Source organism: Myxocyprinus asiaticus, chromosome 13 (assembly GCF_019703515.2).
Source record: "Myxocyprinus asiaticus isolate MX2 ecotype Aquarium Trade chromosome 13, UBuf_Myxa_2, whole genome shotgun sequence".
Taxonomy (NCBI): domain Eukaryota; kingdom Metazoa; phylum Chordata; class Actinopteri; order Cypriniformes; family Catostomidae; genus Myxocyprinus; species Myxocyprinus asiaticus.
In genome coordinates this window covers 26,211,574-26,232,179 of record NC_059356.1, presented here as the reverse complement: position 1 = coordinate 26,232,179, position 20,606 = coordinate 26,211,574, and the positions used below count along the sequence as shown (strand labels likewise).

The 20,606-nt window shown below is 35.0% G+C and overlaps 2 protein-coding genes across 4 annotated transcripts; both read right to left on the bottom strand.

Annotated features, from left to right (window-relative positions):
• Positions 1–1,508: 1,508 nt before the first annotated feature.
• On the bottom strand, positions 1,509–6,035 carry LOC127450936 (nicotinamide riboside kinase 1-like). Of its 3 annotated transcripts, none has more exons than XM_051715441.1 (7): positions 5,843–6,035; positions 5,654–5,744; positions 5,492–5,540; positions 4,677–4,842; positions 1,888–1,959; positions 1,685–1,791; positions 1,509–1,605 (listed from the first exon to the last, which is right to left on the bottom strand). In XM_051715441.1, exons 1-7 carry the CDS (start codon positions 5,941–5,943, stop codon positions 1,517–1,519), a joined length of 675 nt encoding a protein of 224 aa, XP_051571401.1. In that variant the 5' UTR covers positions 5,944–6,035; the 3' UTR covers positions 1,509–1,516. The 3 variants fall into 3 exon arrangements, with proteins under 3 accessions (XP_051571401.1, XP_051571403.1, XP_051571402.1); XM_051715443.1 differs by having other exon boundaries at positions 5,978–6,032; XM_051715442.1 differs by having other exon boundaries at positions 5,839–6,017.
• Positions 6,036–6,624: 589 nt separating this feature from the next.
• Positions 6,625–13,587, bottom strand: LOC127450932 (uncharacterized). Its single transcript, XM_051715435.1, has 12 exons — positions 12,888–13,587; positions 12,583–12,784; positions 12,465–12,497; positions 12,225–12,334; positions 11,901–11,988; positions 11,713–11,748; positions 11,545–11,598; positions 9,733–9,966; positions 9,513–9,619; positions 9,046–9,211; positions 8,801–8,884; positions 6,625–8,709 (listed from the first exon to the last, which is right to left on the bottom strand). Exons 1-12 carry the CDS (start codon positions 12,953–12,955, stop codon positions 8,701–8,703), a joined length of 1,191 nt encoding a protein of 396 aa, XP_051571395.1. The 5' UTR covers positions 12,956–13,587; the 3' UTR covers positions 6,625–8,700.
• Positions 13,588–20,606: the final 7,019 nt, after the last annotated feature.

Below are 20,606 nucleotides of genomic sequence, written 5' to 3'. Positions count from 1 at the left end.
TTGCGGAGTATTTCTTGCAAGTCACTGGAGTGAAAAAGTCATTTGTTTGAACTCATGTTGCAGCTTGAGTGGCCCAGCTCACTGAATATTCGCTTGACTGTTTGTGGAATATGCAAGCTTTTTTTGTGCTGGTTCCACCTAGCGGCTGGAGTTTATTTAGTAGAGTAATACACCTTCAGGACAGTTTTATGGCTGAATTGTTCCGTCTATTGGCTGGAGTTTGTTTTGTACATTTTCTTTTGCGGTGTAATTCTCTCTCACAAAATGTATATAGAAGCTCCAGAGCAGAGAGGCCAGTGGTTTGGATGCGTGTGTTGCAACCTTTTTGTTTTTGAAAGTATGCTTTTTATGTTCCTTTTTGTTGTTGTTGTTTCTAAATATTTTCTGCTGTTTTATTGTCTATTTGTGTGTCTTTGTCAGTTGGCTTTTGACCACTGGGGTGCTTGTTGTGTCGTGTGGGGGGGTTAATGTTCGGGGGGAAAAGTTTTGATGTGGTTTGATTCTGCATTTTCTGTTGTGTCTATTTGATTTGCTGCATGGAATCAATAAAAATTGTTAATCATTTTCTATTGCTTTTGGAGGACATATTTGGAGAGAGAAAAAAAATCTTTTCTGACTGATGTAATATATTGCTCTCAATTATTTTTCTTCTTTTCTAAAGTTGTGGAAACTCTTACACCCCTAACAGAAAAAGAGGGTTTATATCTTCGGTAAACCACAGTTTATTGTTCGGAAAATAAGTTTGTGACCAGTAATGCATTCGGTCATCCTATTAATTCCTTCTCTAAATGTCCCTGTCTGTTTTTTCAAAACAGTCACTTAATGCCTTTTCATGCACCGCAATACACATACTGACTGGTCTGGTTGTCACTGGCAGCTGTTTCACAAATGGTTTACAATAGGACCTAGACCAAACCAAATAGGTCATAGACCTTGCAGAATTAACAATGAAGCAGACAAGCTAAAGTATTCTACAATTTTTTTATTTTATTCACATAACATACACAGCAAACACTAAAGGGTAAACGAAACCAAGTGTTAAATTCATCACATTCTATATTATGTAACATTTGTACATTTTCTTTAGCAAACAAAAGCAAAAATCATCATCAAATTAAATAATTAACCTAATCAATGTCATAATTATGATGAAAAATGGTTGCAAAGGTCAAGTGAAATCCTTCATACAAAATAGTTTAAAAGCATAGAACAGCATAATCAATGCATTAAAACTTGCTCTGCTATGTTCATTGATTTATATGTACTAGTAATACATGAGTTCTCTTTTCTCTGATGGTTGCCTGACAGCCATGTGGCTTGTGGTCAAAAGCTAGTAGCAGCCTACTTTTAGAAACAGGCTTGGAATGTTGGTCTTCACTGATAATCTTAGAATTCCCTCAATTCTTGTTGTTTTTTCTACATAGAAATAGAAAGACAGAAATGGAGTGTTAATGGCAAAACCTTTAGAAGAACATTGAATGTGCTGCAAAAGTATCAGAGTTACTCACGTGATAACTCAGCTCTGTATAACCACCAGCATTTTCTGAATGTCTGCAAGAACAGTGGAGAGCAACATCTCCATCTTCTGAGTGCCATCCAGAAACACTGTATAAAGGGAAAAGACAGTTAACCACATTATTTATCTCACCTCAATTATAACACAGGTGACTTGCTCAAACATTACCTATGCCATTTACTGTCTCTTCCATTTCTTTTCTGTTTTTCAGATACATGGGCCAAACATGCCCTTCAAAGTAGCCTGGTGGATCTGGAGGCACATAGACTCTTGAGCTATCAATTAGAGGGAGGAGGAGTCTCAGTCACAACACTTATGTTTATCAAACCTGACTCATTGAACAGTTTCAGGGAGTCTTGCTCCTACTGTACCTTCTTCTTTCTTTGCATGTCTCATAAGGTATCTGCAGGAAGTACCACTTGTCGAATAAGATATTAAGGGGCCTGGAAGTAAAATCATACAAGCATCCATACAAACATAAAAAAATTAAATCACAAGAACTTTGGCACCTATTAATGGTGGTGCAAGGTCAATCATGTTTCATTGTACTACAGATCATTTACACTAATTAATGTACACAAATGTCTTCTTTTGCTGCTTTTGTTACTTTGTTTCTCATAAGAATGCTCTTTCTTTGCAGAAACAACAAAAAGGGCACACATTAAACAGGACAAAACTGCCGCGGCTGTGTCACCGTTATGCCTTCATCTAGCCTACTTGAAATGCACATTCAAACTATACGTAATTATATCAAGTAATGCACAATAATTTCACAAAATTCTTTTTAACTAAAATTCTTTAGCAGGGCTGATTATGTCTTTCATCATCTACCTGGAAAATAGAAAACAGAACTTGACAAAAATTGTAAATAAAAATTAGTAAACTGTACTCTAAGGGCAAACCAATTTCACACTCGAAGAGTTAAAAGAGGCCCAGTGGACCCTTTTCAAATATCCGGGTTTGGAATGCGGTAGTAAATGAAAGCAAAATATAGTGGTAAAAGGGAGATCACATAATTTATCATTTTTGCTTACCCGTGTCCCCCAAAAGGCATAGAAAAAAAAATCACTCTCTCAGCAGCTGTATTAGAATCTTCATCACATCTGTGGAAACTTGTTTTTTAAAACTAACTCCAGGGTAAAATAATACAAAGTGTAATGTTATAAATTAAAACTAAATAATTAAAAAAAATAAAATATAAAAATGTTTGCTAGATTTACACTGCTAAACAAGGCAGAAACAAGTCATCACAGTCTGTGAAAAGGGTCCATAGACTGTGATGATGCACTTCTGCCTTATTTAGCAGTGTAAATCTAGCAATTTATTTACAACATTATACTTTATATTATATTACCCTGGAATTAGTATGGAAAAAACAATTTACCACAGATGTGATGAGGATTCTAATACAGCTGCTGAGAAGTGACAGTAAATTTGCCATCTTCTCTCTTCTGACGTTGTAATCCACCGCTCTCAATTGTTTTTCTTTTTTAAAGTTGTGGAAACATAATAGTGGCATTTTTCTTTTGATGTTGGAACAAATATGTAAACAAAAATTATATTTGGCATAGTCGCCTATTCACTCCCATTCACCACAATCTAAGTTTACCCTGCAGTCGTTTACTTTTGCATTCCAAAACATGGAAGTGTGGAAAGGGTCCATAGCTTCGATGCTGGTCTGATGCTTAACACCACTTGTCCTCTGTGGTTGTCAATGGATACTTTTTTTTTTTTTTTTTACATTTTAGCACTAAAACTTGTGTAATGATTTATTTCAGATTGAGAAATTTACTCGAAATTAAAGTTCTGTCCATTCCTATCCAATAACACCCATCTTGTCTTCTTGAGCCAAGTCAGACTCAGTTCTAAATTACTACCAGTGGCACACATAGTGACTGTTCTTCTGTATGTCTTTTCCTTAATCTTGTAAAAATTAACATAACAATCAAAAGTTCAGAGCAACAGCCTTTTGATCTTAAGGTTTATACTTAAATGCTTGAAATTAGTTTTGTAATTTCATTTAAAATGGATGAGATGGACCAGATATAAAAAATAAAAAAAAAAGCTATCAACAACTGCACTGCCTATATGGGAACTCCTTCAATGCTTTTTTAAAAAGAGTTGCACTTCATAAAGGTGGTTGTGAGAATGAGAGTTTTGGCTAGTTTAACATTTTTTGGTCATTATTTGTTATTTCATACACTGTAAAAAATATCCTGTTGTTTAAAAAACAAAAACAAAAAAAAAAAAAACTGACAGCTGTGGTTGCCAGAATAATTATGTAAAAAATACAGTAAAAATGTAAACAACTTTACAGAACAACCTGTAAATTTTACAGTTTAAAACTGTTGTAATTTACATGACCATGCTGGCACTGTAAAAAAAATAAAAAAAAATAGTAATCTGCTAAATTTACAGTAAAAACACAACATAAACTTTATATTAACCTTCTGAAACTGTAAAATTCTGCTTTTCACTATATAATGTATTGTTACTCACTGTAAAAAATACAGAAGAGCACATGATGACATGAAGATCACCAATAGTGGCTCTTCCAATAAACATGTAGAGACAGTGCTCAGTGTCACTCACACAAACACTAAACACCATCAGGGTAACACATGTGAAATTAAAATAATGCAGTATATAGTTATAACATTAACTAAACTACATAAAATATAACACAGAACACCCCAATGTACGTAAAAATGAGAAGAAACATAACTATTCCCATAAAATATAATGAAATATGATGGGTCATGCAGGGAATTGTGGGAACGCCTGATTTATTGTTTTTTACTGTAATTTTAACAATAATTTGCTGTGAAAAGTACATGTACTCTCCTGTTAAACAATGTAAATTTGTACCATTAATTATACAGGAAAATCATAATTTTACAACATTTTATTGTAAAAACTACTGTATTGTCTTTTAAAATATATTAAAAAATTGTACTGTATATTTTACAGTTAATACTCGTTAATCAACTAAAGTTTTTTTTCTGTAGCAGTTTTACAGTCTTTTACTGTTAAAATTACAGACATCTTTTACAGTGTTTGATGGCTTTACTATTATGTGCCCAAATTTGTCTGTGAATCAAAACTTTTGACCGGTATGGTAGTTTGCTGAGCTAAAAACACAATAAACAAAACACATTACCCATGATTAAAAATGAGGAATCCCTCCACTATAAGAACAAACACACTGGGTTGCAGTGATGCTGTGGATTTCACTGTAAGACCACGAGATATCATAAAGCTCTCAGGATCCTCCTGCCACGAGTCAATGTCACTCATCATCCTGTCCATGTGCAGGGCATCCAGAGCTGCAGCGATCAATTCAATTTACATTACAACTACAATCAGGTGATTTTGTGAGAATAATGTATAAAACATTCTGTGTATTGTAAAATAGGCTAGCTTGTTGGGAGACATTACACACAAGTAATTGATGTACAGTACAAAGCTAAAAGTATGTGGACATCCCCATCTAATTCATGGTTTTGGCTATTTTAGTCACACCCCTTACTAGCAGGCACATGAAATCAAGCATACATCCATGCAACCTCCTTAGACCTAGAGTCTAGTGTGGAAGAATTTTATTGCCCTGCACAAAGCCAGACCTGAACACCTTTGGGATGAACTGGTACACCAATTGCTAAACCAGACCACCATCACCCAACGCCATTGCCTGACCTTACTGATGCTCTTGTGTCTGAATAGGAGCAAATCCCTGCAGCAATGTCCCAACATCTAGTAGAAAGCCTTCCTAGAAGAGTGGAAGCTGTTACAGCAGCACAATGAGGGCCAACTCGACATGCCAATGGATTTGAAATTAAATGTTCAACAAGCACGTATGAGTGTGGTGTTTGGGTGTCCACATATTTTTGGCGATGTAGAATATAATGCAACTACAGTATGTCTTGCATTGTGATGAACTGGCATGGATCACATGCACAAGAGAACTGTTCTTACTGTCATACTGCTTAAAGCCATTGGTATCAACAGGGACCAGCAAATCATCCTGAGAAAGGACCACAAAATTAATATTTGTAAAATTAATAAGGATCTGTCAGCCATGTATAAAAACATTTAGATAAATTACATTTATTTTCATACATAAAGTGGGTGTGGTACCTTGAAATAGTTGTCTTGCGAAATAACACAGCTGTTTTGTAGAACATGATGAAGGCTTTTACTCAGAGTGGTCTTCCCGCCATTTGTCATCCTAGCACATGAATTAGTTATAATGTATGATTCACATACGCTGGCACTGGACAATTGGGAGAACTGTAAAAGTTTTCCCGCATTATTTTACTCACCCACCAATTCCAATGATTAGTTTTCTCATTTTTAATCAGTTCTTCTATCAAAATCCGTTTTACATCACGTATTTCTGCTAATATGAGAGTGGTCGTGAGGTACATGTAAGAAAAAGAAAAAGTTTGCAGTTGAACTTACTAAGTGCAACTGAGCGCCACTAACGTGTTATTAATTCATCTTTCGTGCCCTTCTTCGCTGTTCATTTTTTCCAAGTCAAAATTGGTTGATATTGCCATCTGCTGCGCTGGTTTGTCACTACAAGGGAAGAACTTTTAATGAATATTTGTATTCACATAATCTTTTCATTTTATTAACAAAATTGTACATTTTCTAACCAGAAACCCATTTTATATGCTCTGCTTGCTGAACTACAACAGCACCTCAAAACTATTGCTAGGTCACAGAATAAGAAGGCTATCAAAACCTTGCTCAAAGCCATTCATATTTGTAAGTCTTTTTATATTTTTTTCCTTTGATGATTGATATCATAATGTTATAAAAGAAACATAGAATTAGCAAATATATGGTAATACATGATTTGGTATTGTTTTGCTTTATTATAAAACCACAGGGTTTATTGATGGAATGGAGTAACGGAATACATGTAACAGGATCATGTATTTAAAATACAAAATATAAGTAACTGTATTCCACTACAGTTACAATTTAAATCATTGGTAATTATAATACAGTTACATTCAAAAAGTACTTTTATTACTAAACAGATTACTTTGCATTTTATTGTCATTTGTTTCATTTAATATTTAGACCTTTCAGATGGAAAACATTTATACATATAAATGATGCGATCCAAAGTACATTTGTACAGCAGTGAAACACTTTCTTATGATGCGTTACATTCATACGAGCAGACAGAGAAGTAAGTTTGAAGTAAGTTTGGAGCAGAAGAAATAGAAATAAACCTTGTGTAAATTGCTAAAATGCTATTTCTAGCCATTTTACATGCACGTTACCAGGCGCGATCTGTTTTTTTATCAAGAAAATTCATGTTGGATCATAATTTCTTTTTTTCTAGTAAGACCTTTGATATTAGGGCAAAAATAATATTCTTGATAAGAATTTTTGTATTGTTTTCCTGTAAAAATATCTACAAATCCTTAAAATGAGATCAGTTTGATTTATCTTGTTTTAGAAACAACACTGCATAAAATATTTAGGTTTTTCAGAGAATGTATTTTTAACATGTATATTTTGTCTTACTGTACTGGCAGAGTTTTTATAGTCAAAACAAGTGAAAAAATCAACCAGTGCTGAAGAAGTAATCCAATGTATTTAGAATACGTTACTGACATTGAGTAATCTAACAGAATACATTACAAATGACATTTTACAGCATGTATTCTGTAATCTGTAGTGGAATTCATTTCAAAAGTTACCCTCCCAACCCTGAAGATAATGATGGTACTTTACAACAAAAAGCAGTTTCGGGAAAAGCAGCTTTTAATTCTATCTTCTCTTCTGTATGAGAACTAAAATAGGTATAATGCTGTTCAGTAAAACTTTACAATAAGTTTCCATTTGTTAACATAAGTTAATGCATTAGATATTGAGATTTTTTATAGCATTAATTAATCTTGGATAACGTTATGAAAATACTACTGTTCGTTGTTTGTTCATGTTAGTTCAATAAAATAAAAGTTAATGCAACACAACTTTTAAAGTAAAAAAATAAATATGTGTAGAAATTAACATTAACCGAGATTAAAACATGCTGTAAAGCTCATTGTTTGTATGTTAACTACTGCTTTAAAGGAATATTCCAGGTTCAATATAAGTTAAGCTCAATCGACAGCATTTATGGCATAATACTGATAATCACAAACCTTAATTATGACTTGCACCTCCTTTTCTTTCAAAAAAAGAAAAATCAGTGTTACAGTGAGGCACTTACAGTGGAAGTGAATGGGGGGCAATTTTTTTATGTTAAAATACTCACTGTTTCAAAAGTATAGCCACAAAACATAAACAAATGCATGTTATCATGATTTTAGTGTGATAAAATCACTGACTAACCTATTCTGTGTAAAGTTATATCCAATTTTACAACTTTGTTGCCATGAAGATGTAATGTCAACAAACCCTAAAACGATTATAAAAACAACTAATTAAACAACTTAACAGCTCAAATAATACATGAGTTTTAAGAGAATAATTAATGCTAGTGCTTTTATAAAAGTATCACCTTCACATTTCTGCCTTAAAACCCTGCAGGAATTGACCCCTTTCACTTCCACTATAAGCGCCTCACTGGAACACAGATTTTTTCTTTTTTTTTTTAAAGGTTCGATGAGTCTAAATTAATTTTTGTGATAACCAACATTATGCCACAAATGCTGTCGGCTGAGCTTAACTTGTATTGAACCCTGAATATTCCTTTAATAATCACAAATACAACCTTGTTGTATTGTGTATTAGTGTTTCCTGCTATTCTTACCAGATTATTCATAAATATATTCAAAAATATATTTATTAACATAAGAGGATGGTTTACAATTCCTAATACCGTAAAGTGTGGTTTCCTTTTTCAGTTTTAAAAATAATTTTATTGCTTTACAATATTTGTACTGTACAGGGCAAGAAAGAAAAACTTAAGTTTACACACAGTCAGGGAAAGACAGGAAATCAAACGTTGAGAGAGTGATGGGAATATGACCTGGGCTGGACTCGAACCCGGGTTTCCCCTGAGCATGGCAGCTCAAATGCTTCTTTGCTTACAGTCTATGAGTCATTACTAAAAATCTGAGCAAGAACTTGAAAAATGAGACAATGCAATATGAAAACAGTCACATAACCATGACAAAACTTCTTTTAGCTCCTGAACAGAAGGAATCTGATCTAAGTCAGTGCACCTAAAAAAAGGAAAAAAAAGAGAAAAATTCAATTTGTTGTTGTTAATGATACCAAACAACAAAATTACATATTTTTGTTTAGCTGTCTTACTAAAGTCTCAGAGACAATTCCTAGATTGTTGGCTTCAGTGGATGAGATGACGAAAGAACTCAAACGAACATCAGTCACACCCAACTATAGAGAGAAACCAGACAGGTGGCACACAACAAACAAAAAGTGTCCTTTTACAGTGCAGTACAAATATAGTTGGTCATTTCTTATGAAAGATCAGAGCCCATGTCAACTAGACTACTGACTACAAACTCTGTGGATGAAATTATGTAATTCTGATTTACAGGCAGTTCTCTGGGTGAAGATGAGAATGGCGGGTCACTGGCATACATGCGGGTGAAGGGTTTCTCTCGAGTTGTGGGGTGATTCGTGCAACAGAACTGAAGGGTCGCAGCAGGGAGATGGACATGCCAAGTGACTCTGTGTTTCTTTACCAACTCATCCAACATCCTGAAACACATAAGTAATGCTGGTCATGCAGAAACAGTTTATTTTGCAGTAGAGCTTTTTGTAACCTGATTAAAAAAGTGAAATTAATTAGTTAAAATGATCATTAAATAGGTTAAATGTGAGTAAATGACGACATAATTTTCAAATTTGGGTCAACTATCCCTTTTAGTAGCAAATACAGTATTAGCATTATTAAATTAAATGTACAAGTAGCATCACATATTGGATAAAGTTCAAAATAACTCAAAGAACATCTTAAAAGATGAGAGAAATCATTAATAGAATTCTAAAGATCTCATACTTATTGAGAAGGGACTCAGTGACCAGATCCATGTAACCAGTTTGGCGGTGTTGTATCACCAAAGTTTTTCCTTTAAACCTCACACGTTTCTTCAATTCATGGTTAACCTAACAACACAAGACAGAAAATAAAAACTCAAAATCTATCATACAAAACGTAACTGTGTCCAAAACAGCAGACTAAGAATAAGAAATTCCTCGCTGTAAGATGTGTCTCATACTTCCTTGAGGGTCCCTCTGGAAAGCCGGGATAGAATTCCGAGAGGGTAGCCCTGCTGATTGATGACTTCAGCAACACACTCGGCTACATCTTGACTCAGGTACTGAGTCAGAGGAAATGCCTCCACCCATTTGGAATGGTAGTCAGTCAGGGTCAAGATGTGTGTGTGATGGTCAACTGTAGGAGAGAATGGGCCTCTTACATCAAGCCCAAGCCATTCCCACCTTTCTTTAACCTGAGAGAATGGATTTCAAAAATAAATTTAAAGAAATAGTTCACCCAAAAAATGAAAATCCTCTAATCATTTACTCACACCATCCCAGATGTGTATGACTTTCTTCTGCTGAACACAAATGGAGATTTTTAGAAGAATATTTCAGCTCTGTTGGTCCATACAATTCAAGCAAATGGTGACTAGAAATATGAAGCTCCAAAAGGCATATTAAGGCATCATAAAAGTAATCCATACGACTCCAGTGTTTTAATCCATATCTTCATAAGCAATATGATAGGTGTGGGTGAGAAACAGATCAATATTTAAGTCCTTTTTGCTATAAATCTCCACTTTCACTTCCACATTCTTCTTCTTTTGAAAAAAGCAAAAAAATGTGGACATGAAAGTGGAGAGTGATAGTAAAAAGGACTTAAATATTGATCTGTTTCTCACCCACACCTATCATATTGCTTATGAAGATATGGATTAAAACACTGGAGTCTTTTCGATTACATTTATGCTGCCTTTATGTGATTTTTGGAGCTTCAAATTTCTGATCACCATTCACCTGTATTGTATGGACCCACAGAGCTTAAATATTCTTCTAAAAAACATTGAGTTCAGCAAGAGAACGAAAGTCATAAACATCTGGGATGGTCTGAGGGTAAATGATGAGAACTGTCATTTCAGCAATGATTTGATATGTTCTTAACAAAAAGTACAGAAAGAAAATTATAACAACAACCACAAATTGTCAGTTTTAAACTATTGTAAACATTGTATGAATATGGCATTGTGTGTCTGAAAAATGTTTAGCAAAAAACTGTATTCTCAGAAAATGTAGTCACCACGTACAGAAACCAGTTGATCCCTGCTAGATTTCTATTTTACTTTATTATTTGATGAATAGCAGTAATCTCCTATAATCTCTATTAATTGTAACCGTGTATTTGGTAAAAAAAAAAAAAAAAAAAAAATCTTAGGATTCTACACAAAAATAAATGAATAATGTTATTTTTTCTTTTTTTACGTTTTATGATACTTGTTTATATTTATGCAATGTCAGGATGTTTTGGGTGGCTACTAGGGTGTTTCTCGATGGTAGCTAGGGCATTACTAAATGGTTGCTAGATGGTTGCTTACTGGCCCAAGTCAAAAGAGACCATCCCCAAGTATTTATGATATCCTAATCCCTAAATAAGAGTGGAGACCTTTTCAATGGAAGTCCATGGGATTTCTGGTTCATTTTTAGCCAGACATATATATTTTGAAATAAAAATATTTTAGAAAATAAACCACAAGTCTGTATTTGTTTTAAACAGATATAATGTGTAAATATTCCAATTATCAGCTTTTTCACTCAAAATGAAGGTTTAGGCTACTGTATATCTAATGTAAAACAATGATACCACCACTGACATTTAGGTGCCGCTTTTCCAGATGAAATGATCCTATAAAAGCTTGTGTTCAGTGTTAAAAACAAGCCTATGTCAATGTGTATGTGATGTATATCTACTGTTCTCATCTGGGTCTTTTCTGCCCAGAACAGAACATTTCTCATAAAACAGAATGGTTACAGGAACCTGTAATCAGCCTTACCTCAATTATATTGGGTTTTGTTTGTCCTCGAACTCCGTAAACAACATGTGGCTTCTGGATTATGATTGAACAATGTATTGATGAGCAATACTTCCATGACAATCTATTGCAAAGTATGTATTTAGGATTCACTTTGAATGTTTTCAAAAGTACAACATAATTACTTACTACATTTAATTCATCATCTCCTGCCCAGCGGATGTTCTGTGAGAAAAAAAAAAGTCTTATGTACTTTGAGTTTTCATATCTCCTTTCAAAATTGTATTAAGTTATAGTGAATGCAACTGGTACTGGTTCTGAATGAATCGGATCCAAACAGTTTCCTAAAGAAAAAGAGAGAAATGTACAAAGCATGCCTTTGGCAAACAGTATCCACTGTGAAAGAAACTGGGGAGAGTCATGCTTCGGTCAACAGCCTCGTCTCCCAGGATGGTCCATGGTTGTCTGACCAGACATAAAAAAAAAAATACACAAAAGTTAGAATTACAATACATGCATGGCGTCTGGTGGTTTTGGTAGAAAGAGAACAAAAAAATTAGGGAGATGCCTTCCTATATGCTTCCTGAGGTTCTTAACTAATCCATAATAAAGGTTTGTTTTAGCACATCTTAACAAACATATTTCACCACATACTACAAAAACATCAGATCAAACACCCCACTGTGTTTGATTCTGCAGACCTATTTTCCTGTCCTGTCAGCTGCTGCTTGGAAGATCTTTTTCGGTCTGCTGTCCTCTGGCTGGAACTATTTTCACCTCCTGGTGCTGCTTTGACATCGCCAACATTTCCCTTCAATCCCAAATTGCAAAGCAGAAAGCAGTTAGGTCATCATTACTAAACAAAGAAGGTGAAGTGCAATATTTCATCATGCAAGATGGAAACATGCAACTACAAGACACAGTAAGATTCTGTAACTCACCAAAGCTCTTCTGCTTCTTGGATTGATCTTACTCTATACGTAAAATAAAATCACATCAAATTAAGTAATGAATCTGCAATAAAGAAAGTCATCATTGTAGTTTATACATCACACATACCTTTCTTCCTTCCACTCGTCTTGGGAATGCAAATATGGTTGGCACAGCCCATGACTGAAGTCTGACTCTCTTGCCCTCTTTAATAAAACAGTTTTCTTCAAAGTGGAGAGAGCAGACTTTACTGTGTGGAGCAGGTTTCCAGTCCTTCCATCTTAAATTGTACAGCCATTTCTTCAGCAATTTTGGGTTTTTCAGCGGGAACCTGAAAACCACATAAACCACATAAAGGAACAGAAACCTAACCTGGATCTCATTGCCGCTTTAAAACATAATGTGAGCCGCAGCCGTAATAGTTTTAATCTTACTTGTGGAATGAGAGGCTCTTCTCCTTCGCAGTGTTTTTACAGTTATATGCGCAACAACTGATCACCATCGTCTATGGGTCACACTTTATCAACTTATCTACCTACCGTTACTTTTTACTTATCGTTATTGTGGTGTTGTTTCAGAGATTATTTAGCAGAGACGGACCACTTCTATTAAAATAAATGGGAGAAATTGGAACGCCCAACCAATACGCTTTATCGCCCAGCAGTCAACGGATGTATAAAGGAAGTCCCGCCTTACAGGTAAAAGAGCCAATCACCTTTTAGATACAGACATCGCCTGTCAATCAATTCGCTAAGGCGCATGCGCATTAGCTACACAAACCGGGAAAATTGCGTGTTTTAGCGTAATATGAGGTAAAGAAGCACAATTTATGAATCCAATATTATCAAATTGTATTGCTGATTTGAAATATGTTCTTTGATCGTAATTTTGACCAACCGTTTTTGAGATTTCAGTGTTCCCCCATTCAAGTAAATAGGAGCTGCACTGTCATGACTAAAAATAGCCTCCCAAATGCGTTCCAAACATGTCCGACATTGGGCTGACTTGCTATAAAGACTTTGGATGTTTCGTATTTTTAACACGTTTTATGAACAAACAGACGCTGCGATTGAGCAATTCCGATAGAACCCAAAACAGTCAGTTGACAACCAATTAGAAACAGCTCCCTCTACTTCTCTGGTGTCGAGCGACGCAAACTGAAAACGCGAGGTGTCGCCAGCTACTGGTCAAACTGTGCACTGATCCCAGAAAGCACTGAGCCCGTAATCCTGGTAGCATCTTCATGTATCTTTGGGGGGAAAATCCTTTATGTTTGGAGCATAAATTATGGCTATATATTGTAAAAGATGTTCAATATTGCACGTCCAGGAAATCCAGTTGGCTACCAGAGGACTTCGAAAATTGTTTTTGAAGTTAACATTAAAGACTTTTGTGGAATAAAATCACAATGCAGTCATCAAAAAGGAAATTTTAATGGCCATTATTGTTCTTTATTGTCATTTCTGTTATTGCACACCATCTTTCATTTATTATTATTGACAATATTCATACAGATCAATTACATTCATTTACTTTAAAACACTGCCAAGAAAGTCTATATGAATTATTATCACTTGAAATGCTGTGACAGCAAATGTTTATGCATCAAAAAATGGTAAACCCACACAGCTGTACCAGGTTGTGTTTGCACATATGTTGCTGGATGTCATCAATTCATGATCTAACACAGAAATTGTTTTATTATTTAGGGTTTTGAAGATTTTAAAACTTACATGATGACATCAATAACACACAAAACTCTAAGGTGTTTATAGACCCAAGATACTGTTGAAAATGTAGATAATTTACTGCTTTTGTTCACATGCTTGTGTAATCTATGTAGCTTGTGTAATCTTGTGTTTTGTTATTATGTCTAAAACGGGAGAGGGCAGAGACTTTCATGGAATGTGTCGATATCAAATGCAGTTAGGAAAGTTGTGGTTCACCCCATTTCTCTTGAAAATCTGTAAACAAAGAGACATTTGTTAAAATGAAGGGTTCAAGGAAAACGTAATGGTCTGAATGGACTTTTTTTTTTTTTAGCTATACCTCCACTAGAAGATCTCCTTCCCATAAGTCCAACAAAGATCTCCCACTTGTTCCTGAAAGTAATTTAAAAAAAGCTGCTTAATTTGACTTTATTTACATTAATTTGCTGGCTGAGTGATTCTTAAATGCAGAATAAGATAATTTATAGTTTCAAACAACAAATCCCAGAATTAAATAGTGTTTTCATACCAAATCACTACAACATCCCAGGTTACAACATCCCATCTTAAAATGGTTGGCTGGTCTATGCTGGTCAGCTAAAAAGTGCCCAAAACCCCTCTAAAACCAGCCAACTGACACGTCTTACGAGGCTGGGCAACAGTGCTAGGCAGATTACTTGAGAATTGTAATCAGGAACTGATTACAAATTACATGAGAAAAAAATGCAATCAGTAACGTAATGTCGTAGATTACATTTCTGTGGTAATCTAATCCGATTACTTTTGGATTACTTTCAACCTAATGCTATTTTATGTCACATGCATTTGAGTTAGATAATTATTTTAACATAAAAGTACAAAGAGAAAGAAAACATATTCCATTCTTTATTACTAACAAAAAGAGCCTCAAAAAATGTGCTCCTGATGACATTTAAAAAAAATACATTAAACATTACATGAATGAAATAAACATTAAATCTAACAGCATTGGCAGTGCATTTGGCCAAAGTTTATAATTCAAAACACTGAGACATCAAGTTCATTTTTAGTGCATAAAACAATAGCAACATTGCGAACATTAATGACCATAAAATCAACAGCAACGTTGCTAGGTCAAAGCTTTCATTTGAACACTTAAACACTTCTAACCCTGACTGCTTACTGATGGTCCATCACCTCTTCCAAAGCTGAGGCGCAAGATATTATCTTTTGAACAGCAACAATATTCTAAAAGAGCAGAATATTTAAAAACAGCAGAATTCCACCGAGTAACACAAGGAACATTTGTATCAGATTTTATGTCAAGTTTCATGCAATGGACTCCACCGCATCAGCAGCAATAGTACAGCGATGGGCTTTGTTTCATATCTATTGTGTACCCAGCGGGCAGGACCCTTAGAGATGGCATCCACTAGATCCTTTGAAGCAATTAAGTTCAGTGTGTGAGCTGCACAGCACTGGTGCAATTTCATTCTTAAAAATGAAATTATCTGTATAGATCGAGTGGTTAATGACATGTTTCAGACAAGTAAAATCATTGGCTGCGTCTCAAAAACGCATAGACAAATACTTTTATGCAAGATAACTGTCTAAACACCCTACCTGCACTCCTGCCCATTAATCCATGAAATTGCTGCGATTTGGATCGCTTCACCAGATCAGCAAAGTGCGCAAACAGTACACCTATTTCCAATGGCTTCTCCTAAACGGAGAAATGAACGACGACGTTTGAATTGCTTTGCACAGTTTACTTTAACAGGTTTTGAAACTGTAGATTAGTAGTTTGCAAAATAATTGAACAATAAATGCGTTATGAGTCATAATAACCTCTCCCATTAATGTATCTCTGTTACTGTGTCCGTCTTTCTCTTTTTTATTGTATTATATGTTCATCATTAGCTCAACGATCTTGTGGTAGCCCACTATTTCATTTGCAAGCATTAGTGAGCATCTTAATTAGGGAGGGTAATGGTGCATGACGATCATGACCATTTTAAATGATTTGGTAGCCAACTTTCTTTTCTTTTGGTTAAATTTGATTGATTATTGTACAGTTTGCAGTTTGCTGACTTCAACCCATCTAACAGTTCAACATCTTAACTGAGGTTCGAATCCCAATGTCTAGCTCTAGCAGAACAGGTGGCCGGTGAAATTAAAATGTCTCTGTTCATCTCATTTCCTCCCTCACTCTACTGGAAAAAGGTGACAAAGGGCTGATTTTCAATCTTGAGCAATACATCTCAGCAAAACATGAATACAAATAAAATAAAATCCACGTTCACATCACACAGAGTCCAATATCACACTGTTGTTTGGTGGTTCAGTTTCGGTGTCCATTTTGCTATTTGATTATGCAGATATATTTATATATATATATATATATATATATATATATATATATATATATATATATATAAAGCAAAAACAGAATCAAAACAGCAGTGCCCTTCGGACAAGATTAAAACCATAATGTACAGTTGATCAAAGTATAAACAACAGCAGCCTTTTACTGGCATGTGAACGAGACAAAGGAGCTGGAGAAGATACAGTAGTCAACACACAGCAAAGACAGATCCAGGGGCAATTCGAACCTCCCTAAATATTTATACCATGATCAGTGGAAACATTCAAATGTTTTACGCTGCTCCCCCCAACCCCATTTGAGATGAACACTCAAATGGGTGTTCTCACAATGTCACATACCCAAGTAATGCAGTTCATCCCCAAAACGGGCAGCCACACTACTGTGACACACTCACAGGTGACATATCTGAGCCTTATTATACACAAGAGCATGCGTGCTGATTGGTTGATCATAATCAGTCACATGATGGGTGTGACAAAACACTTTTACAGTTAGGTGACAGCGTATCCTGCTACACCAGCTGAATGGTCAATAACTACGTTTCCATCCAAGGATTTTTTGCGAAAAAAGTTTTAGCGCATCAAAATAAAGTTGATGGAAACGCAAATTATCGCTAACATTTCACAAGTGTCGACATAATATTTCTCCGTTTAACTCTAGCGCATAAACTCTATGTCGATACTTCAAATGTCGCGAAAAGCTGGTTTGGAAACACTTTTTGTCGAGAAAATTGGCATTAACGCAAAAATGTAGTGTCACATGACAGAGTTTACCCCAATCGTTGCCTGTGTTAATCATGATGACAGTATTACACCCTTTTATTGTACGTGATTATGGATTGCTCTGAACTGCATACAGATCCGATCACTGCAACATGACACTTCCAGGAGTGCCAACACAAATATCTCGTATCAAGACATGCACATGGACAAGTGCACAGAGAACAAATGAATGGCCACTGTTTGCGATTAATTTAATCGTGGTAGACATCCGTTTATTTATTAAAGTTGCTTTTATACACCATTCAAAATAATAGACGGCAGTCACGGATTTAGCCCACAATACAAAAAAACATATCATTTCTGTGCACAAAGATGTTTTAAATTAAAAATATATGCATAATACTAGAAGAAAAGCTTCAGTGTGCTTTTTTGGAACACGAACATATAGCCCAATTATATTAAATTATTGTTTAGCTTTTGAAAGAAATGCTGGCAAAATTCCCTGTATTAAATTAAATAAATTACCAAACGAAAAACGCATAAATAAATAAATAAATAAAAATTACCAAACTATATATATATATATATATATATATGCCTTTTCTTTACACAAACTTAAATTAGCCGTACCCTAATAAAGACTAATAAAGTCGACTGAATGACATTTTCTACACTTCAAGACTATAAACTATCAGAACTATTTGTCCAATGAGTTCACGTTCAGAAAACAAGCTTTTGAACCTTTTAAAACTTTTAAATATTTTAAATCTAACCCTCTTTACCTCGGATCGCATTTGCTGATCTTCTTCAGAAAATGTAAACTGTATTATGATGCTAAAATTAATTTTAGATGATAATCAAGTTCAGTTGGTCGTTAAAAGTTGTGGGACAAATATACGGGACATAATGCAGTTGAGATGGCGATGCTTTAGATTAGATGATTGTTCAAAACAGCCTGTTGAACATCAGGAATGTATCATATGTAAACCTGATATTACACAGCATCAGTTTTTCTTTAATAGTTGTGCACACAGCATATACACATCAATGTATGGTCCTTATACTAAGACCTAAAGTTCCCTCACTACTTAGTGCAGGTTTCCAGCTTGAACAGGGCCGTGACGATTCACTGTCGGGTCAGAACCGGTGGCAACATGCGACATCAGGACCAATATTACAGTCCTATCAGAAGGGCAACTGCTCCCAATCCCTCATCTTCTAATTGCGTTTATTTGTGAATTTAAAATGAAAGTAAGCTGGCTAATTTCAATGAATTGTCTCAATACTCTCCCCATTTTACCAAAACTTCGGAGGAAAAAAATTAGGGACATCTGGGAGGTGAATTAGTGATAAACACATTTCTGAATGGGAACGGCTTCGGGGCAGATGTGTGCTGTAAAGCAGTAAGTCTCGTGAACACAGGCACTGCTGCTTCGATCCGATTATTTTCTCATAAATGATAAATGAGGAACCATTTAAAATCGCTTTTAGTTACGTAAAAGTTTTTAGACCAGACAGAGTTGGCAAATATTAACTACACAGAGGCTGATGCAATTAATTAGACTTTATTATTTTAACACCATGCTTTCCCTTGATGCTGCTCGACCTTCTTGACCGAGTGAAGCGGAAAATATGTGACTCGATTGGACTTGGACTGACGAAATTGGCCCATCCATTTTTTTTAAAGGCGGCACATTCAAACAGTTCTTTCATACTTTCAGAAATCAGAATTGATGCTTTTTTTTTTTTTTTTTTTTTTACTATTTTATATCAATATATATTGGAAGTAAAAAATAATTTCTATATTCTGGGTGGATCTGGATCTAATTTGGTTATGTCTTTGTGATACATTGCATGTTCTAGTGTTTTGGTTTTGTATGTGTGTTTTCCCCCCATCTCTTTCTTGTGTCTTAACCCCTCCCCCTCGTTTACCTTGTTTTCTCTCTGATTATTCGTGAATTTACCCCACTTGTTTGTTTCCTCATTCCTCCCCTTTTATATTCCCTCTGTTTTTTGCTTTGTTCTGTACTGGTTCTTTCCCTCTTGTGTATTGTGTTTGGTCCTGTTCTGTCGGTCTGTTCTGCTGCCCCTCTATAATAACTGAATAATAATTCAACTCATGTTGAATTATTTTTGAGTAGGTCTGTTCTCAGTTTTATTTGGCCTTTGTTCTGTTTTGTCTTGGCCTTTTTTCAATTGTTTTGCCCTCCCACCGGTCGTTTTGTTTCCAGCCCATTAGTATTTTCTGTGCCCAGTTAATTTGAATACTTAATTTCTCTATGGCGGAACAACTGTTTTGCCACAACGTTATTACAGTAAAGCGTATATATATATATTTTTATTATCCCTTTTTCACTTTTCTTTGAATGCATCTGTCAGGAACCTACATGTAAAAATGAATTCTTTTTATCCTCTCTTTCTTACATTAAAGCAGTGTGATATGTGAAATTGTCTGACCATTTCCTCTGGCATCTTGTAAAATTGGACACAGATGGAGCAGCGAGTGTTCATAGCTCTGACCTGGAGAAGGTGTCATGGAATACAATATGCTTGCTGTATCACAGGTCTTGACGTGTTGAATGCTGCTTAATTCTCTCACTATATCATGATACAGCGCTGTATTGAGATGAGAGATATACGTATGTGGTATAACAACACTCTTTGATTGTTTAACATGGGTATGGTCATTGAAAAATTCATAGGAACAACATTATTTTCAAAATCTGAATACTAAATTACAATTGGTCTTCCTCATACCTTCTACTAACCTGTTACAATATTCTGTCCATAAATATATTTCAGTCAAAATTAAATCTCCCACCACTATGACTAATAATAAATGTATTATTCTTACAAAGTCTTGCTTTATTCTCTTATGGTGAAAAGGTTCTTCAAACCAACTAATTGGCTACATTTACATGACAACAGTCTGCATTATTTCTTTAATTCTGCTGAAGTTGCCTAATGTAAACTCAGCAAAAAAAAAAAAAAAAAAAAAAAAAAAAAAACCTCCCTGTTTCAGGATACTGTATTTTAAAGGTAGTTTTGTACAAATCCAAATAACTTTACAGATCTTTATTGTAAAGGGTTTAAAAAATGTTCTCCATGCTTGTTCAATGAACCATAAACAATTCATGAACATGCACCTGTGGAACGGTCGTTAAGACACTAACAGCTTACAGACAGTAGACAATTAAGGTCACAGTTATAAAAACTTAGGACACTAAAAAGACCTTTCTACTGACTCTGAAAACCACCAAAAGAAAGATGCCCAGGGTCCCTGCTCATCTGCGTGAACGTGCCCTAGGCATGCTGCATGGAGGCATGAGGACTGCAGATGTGGCCAGGGCAATAAAT

Excerpts from the sequence above, each read along its gene's own strand:
- LOC127450936 (XM_051715441.1), bottom strand. The coding sequence starts at position 5,943 with ATGTACCTCACGACCACTCTCATATTAGCAGAAATACGTGATGTAAAA. Across the intron at positions 5,541-5,653 it reads CGCAAGACAACTATTTCAAG|GATGATTTGCTGGTCCCTGT; the intron begins GTACCACACCCA and ends GTCCTTTCTCAG. Across the intron at positions 1,960-4,676 it reads TTCCTCATTTTTAATCATGG|GCCCCTTAATATCTTATTCG; the intron begins GTAATGTGTTTT and ends TTTTACTTCCAG.
- LOC127450932 (XM_051715435.1), bottom strand. The coding sequence starts at position 12,955 with ATGGTGATCAGTTGTTGCGCATATAACTGTAAAAACACTGCGAAGGAG. Across the intron at positions 11,599-11,712 it reads GAGATGATGAATTAAATGTA|AAGCCACATGTTGTTTACGG; the intron begins GTAAGTAATTAT and ends ATCATAATCCAG. Across the intron at positions 9,967-11,544 it reads CAAAACCCAATATAATTGAG|GTTAAAGAAAGGTGGGAATG; the intron begins GTAAGGCTGATT and ends CCATTCTCTCAG.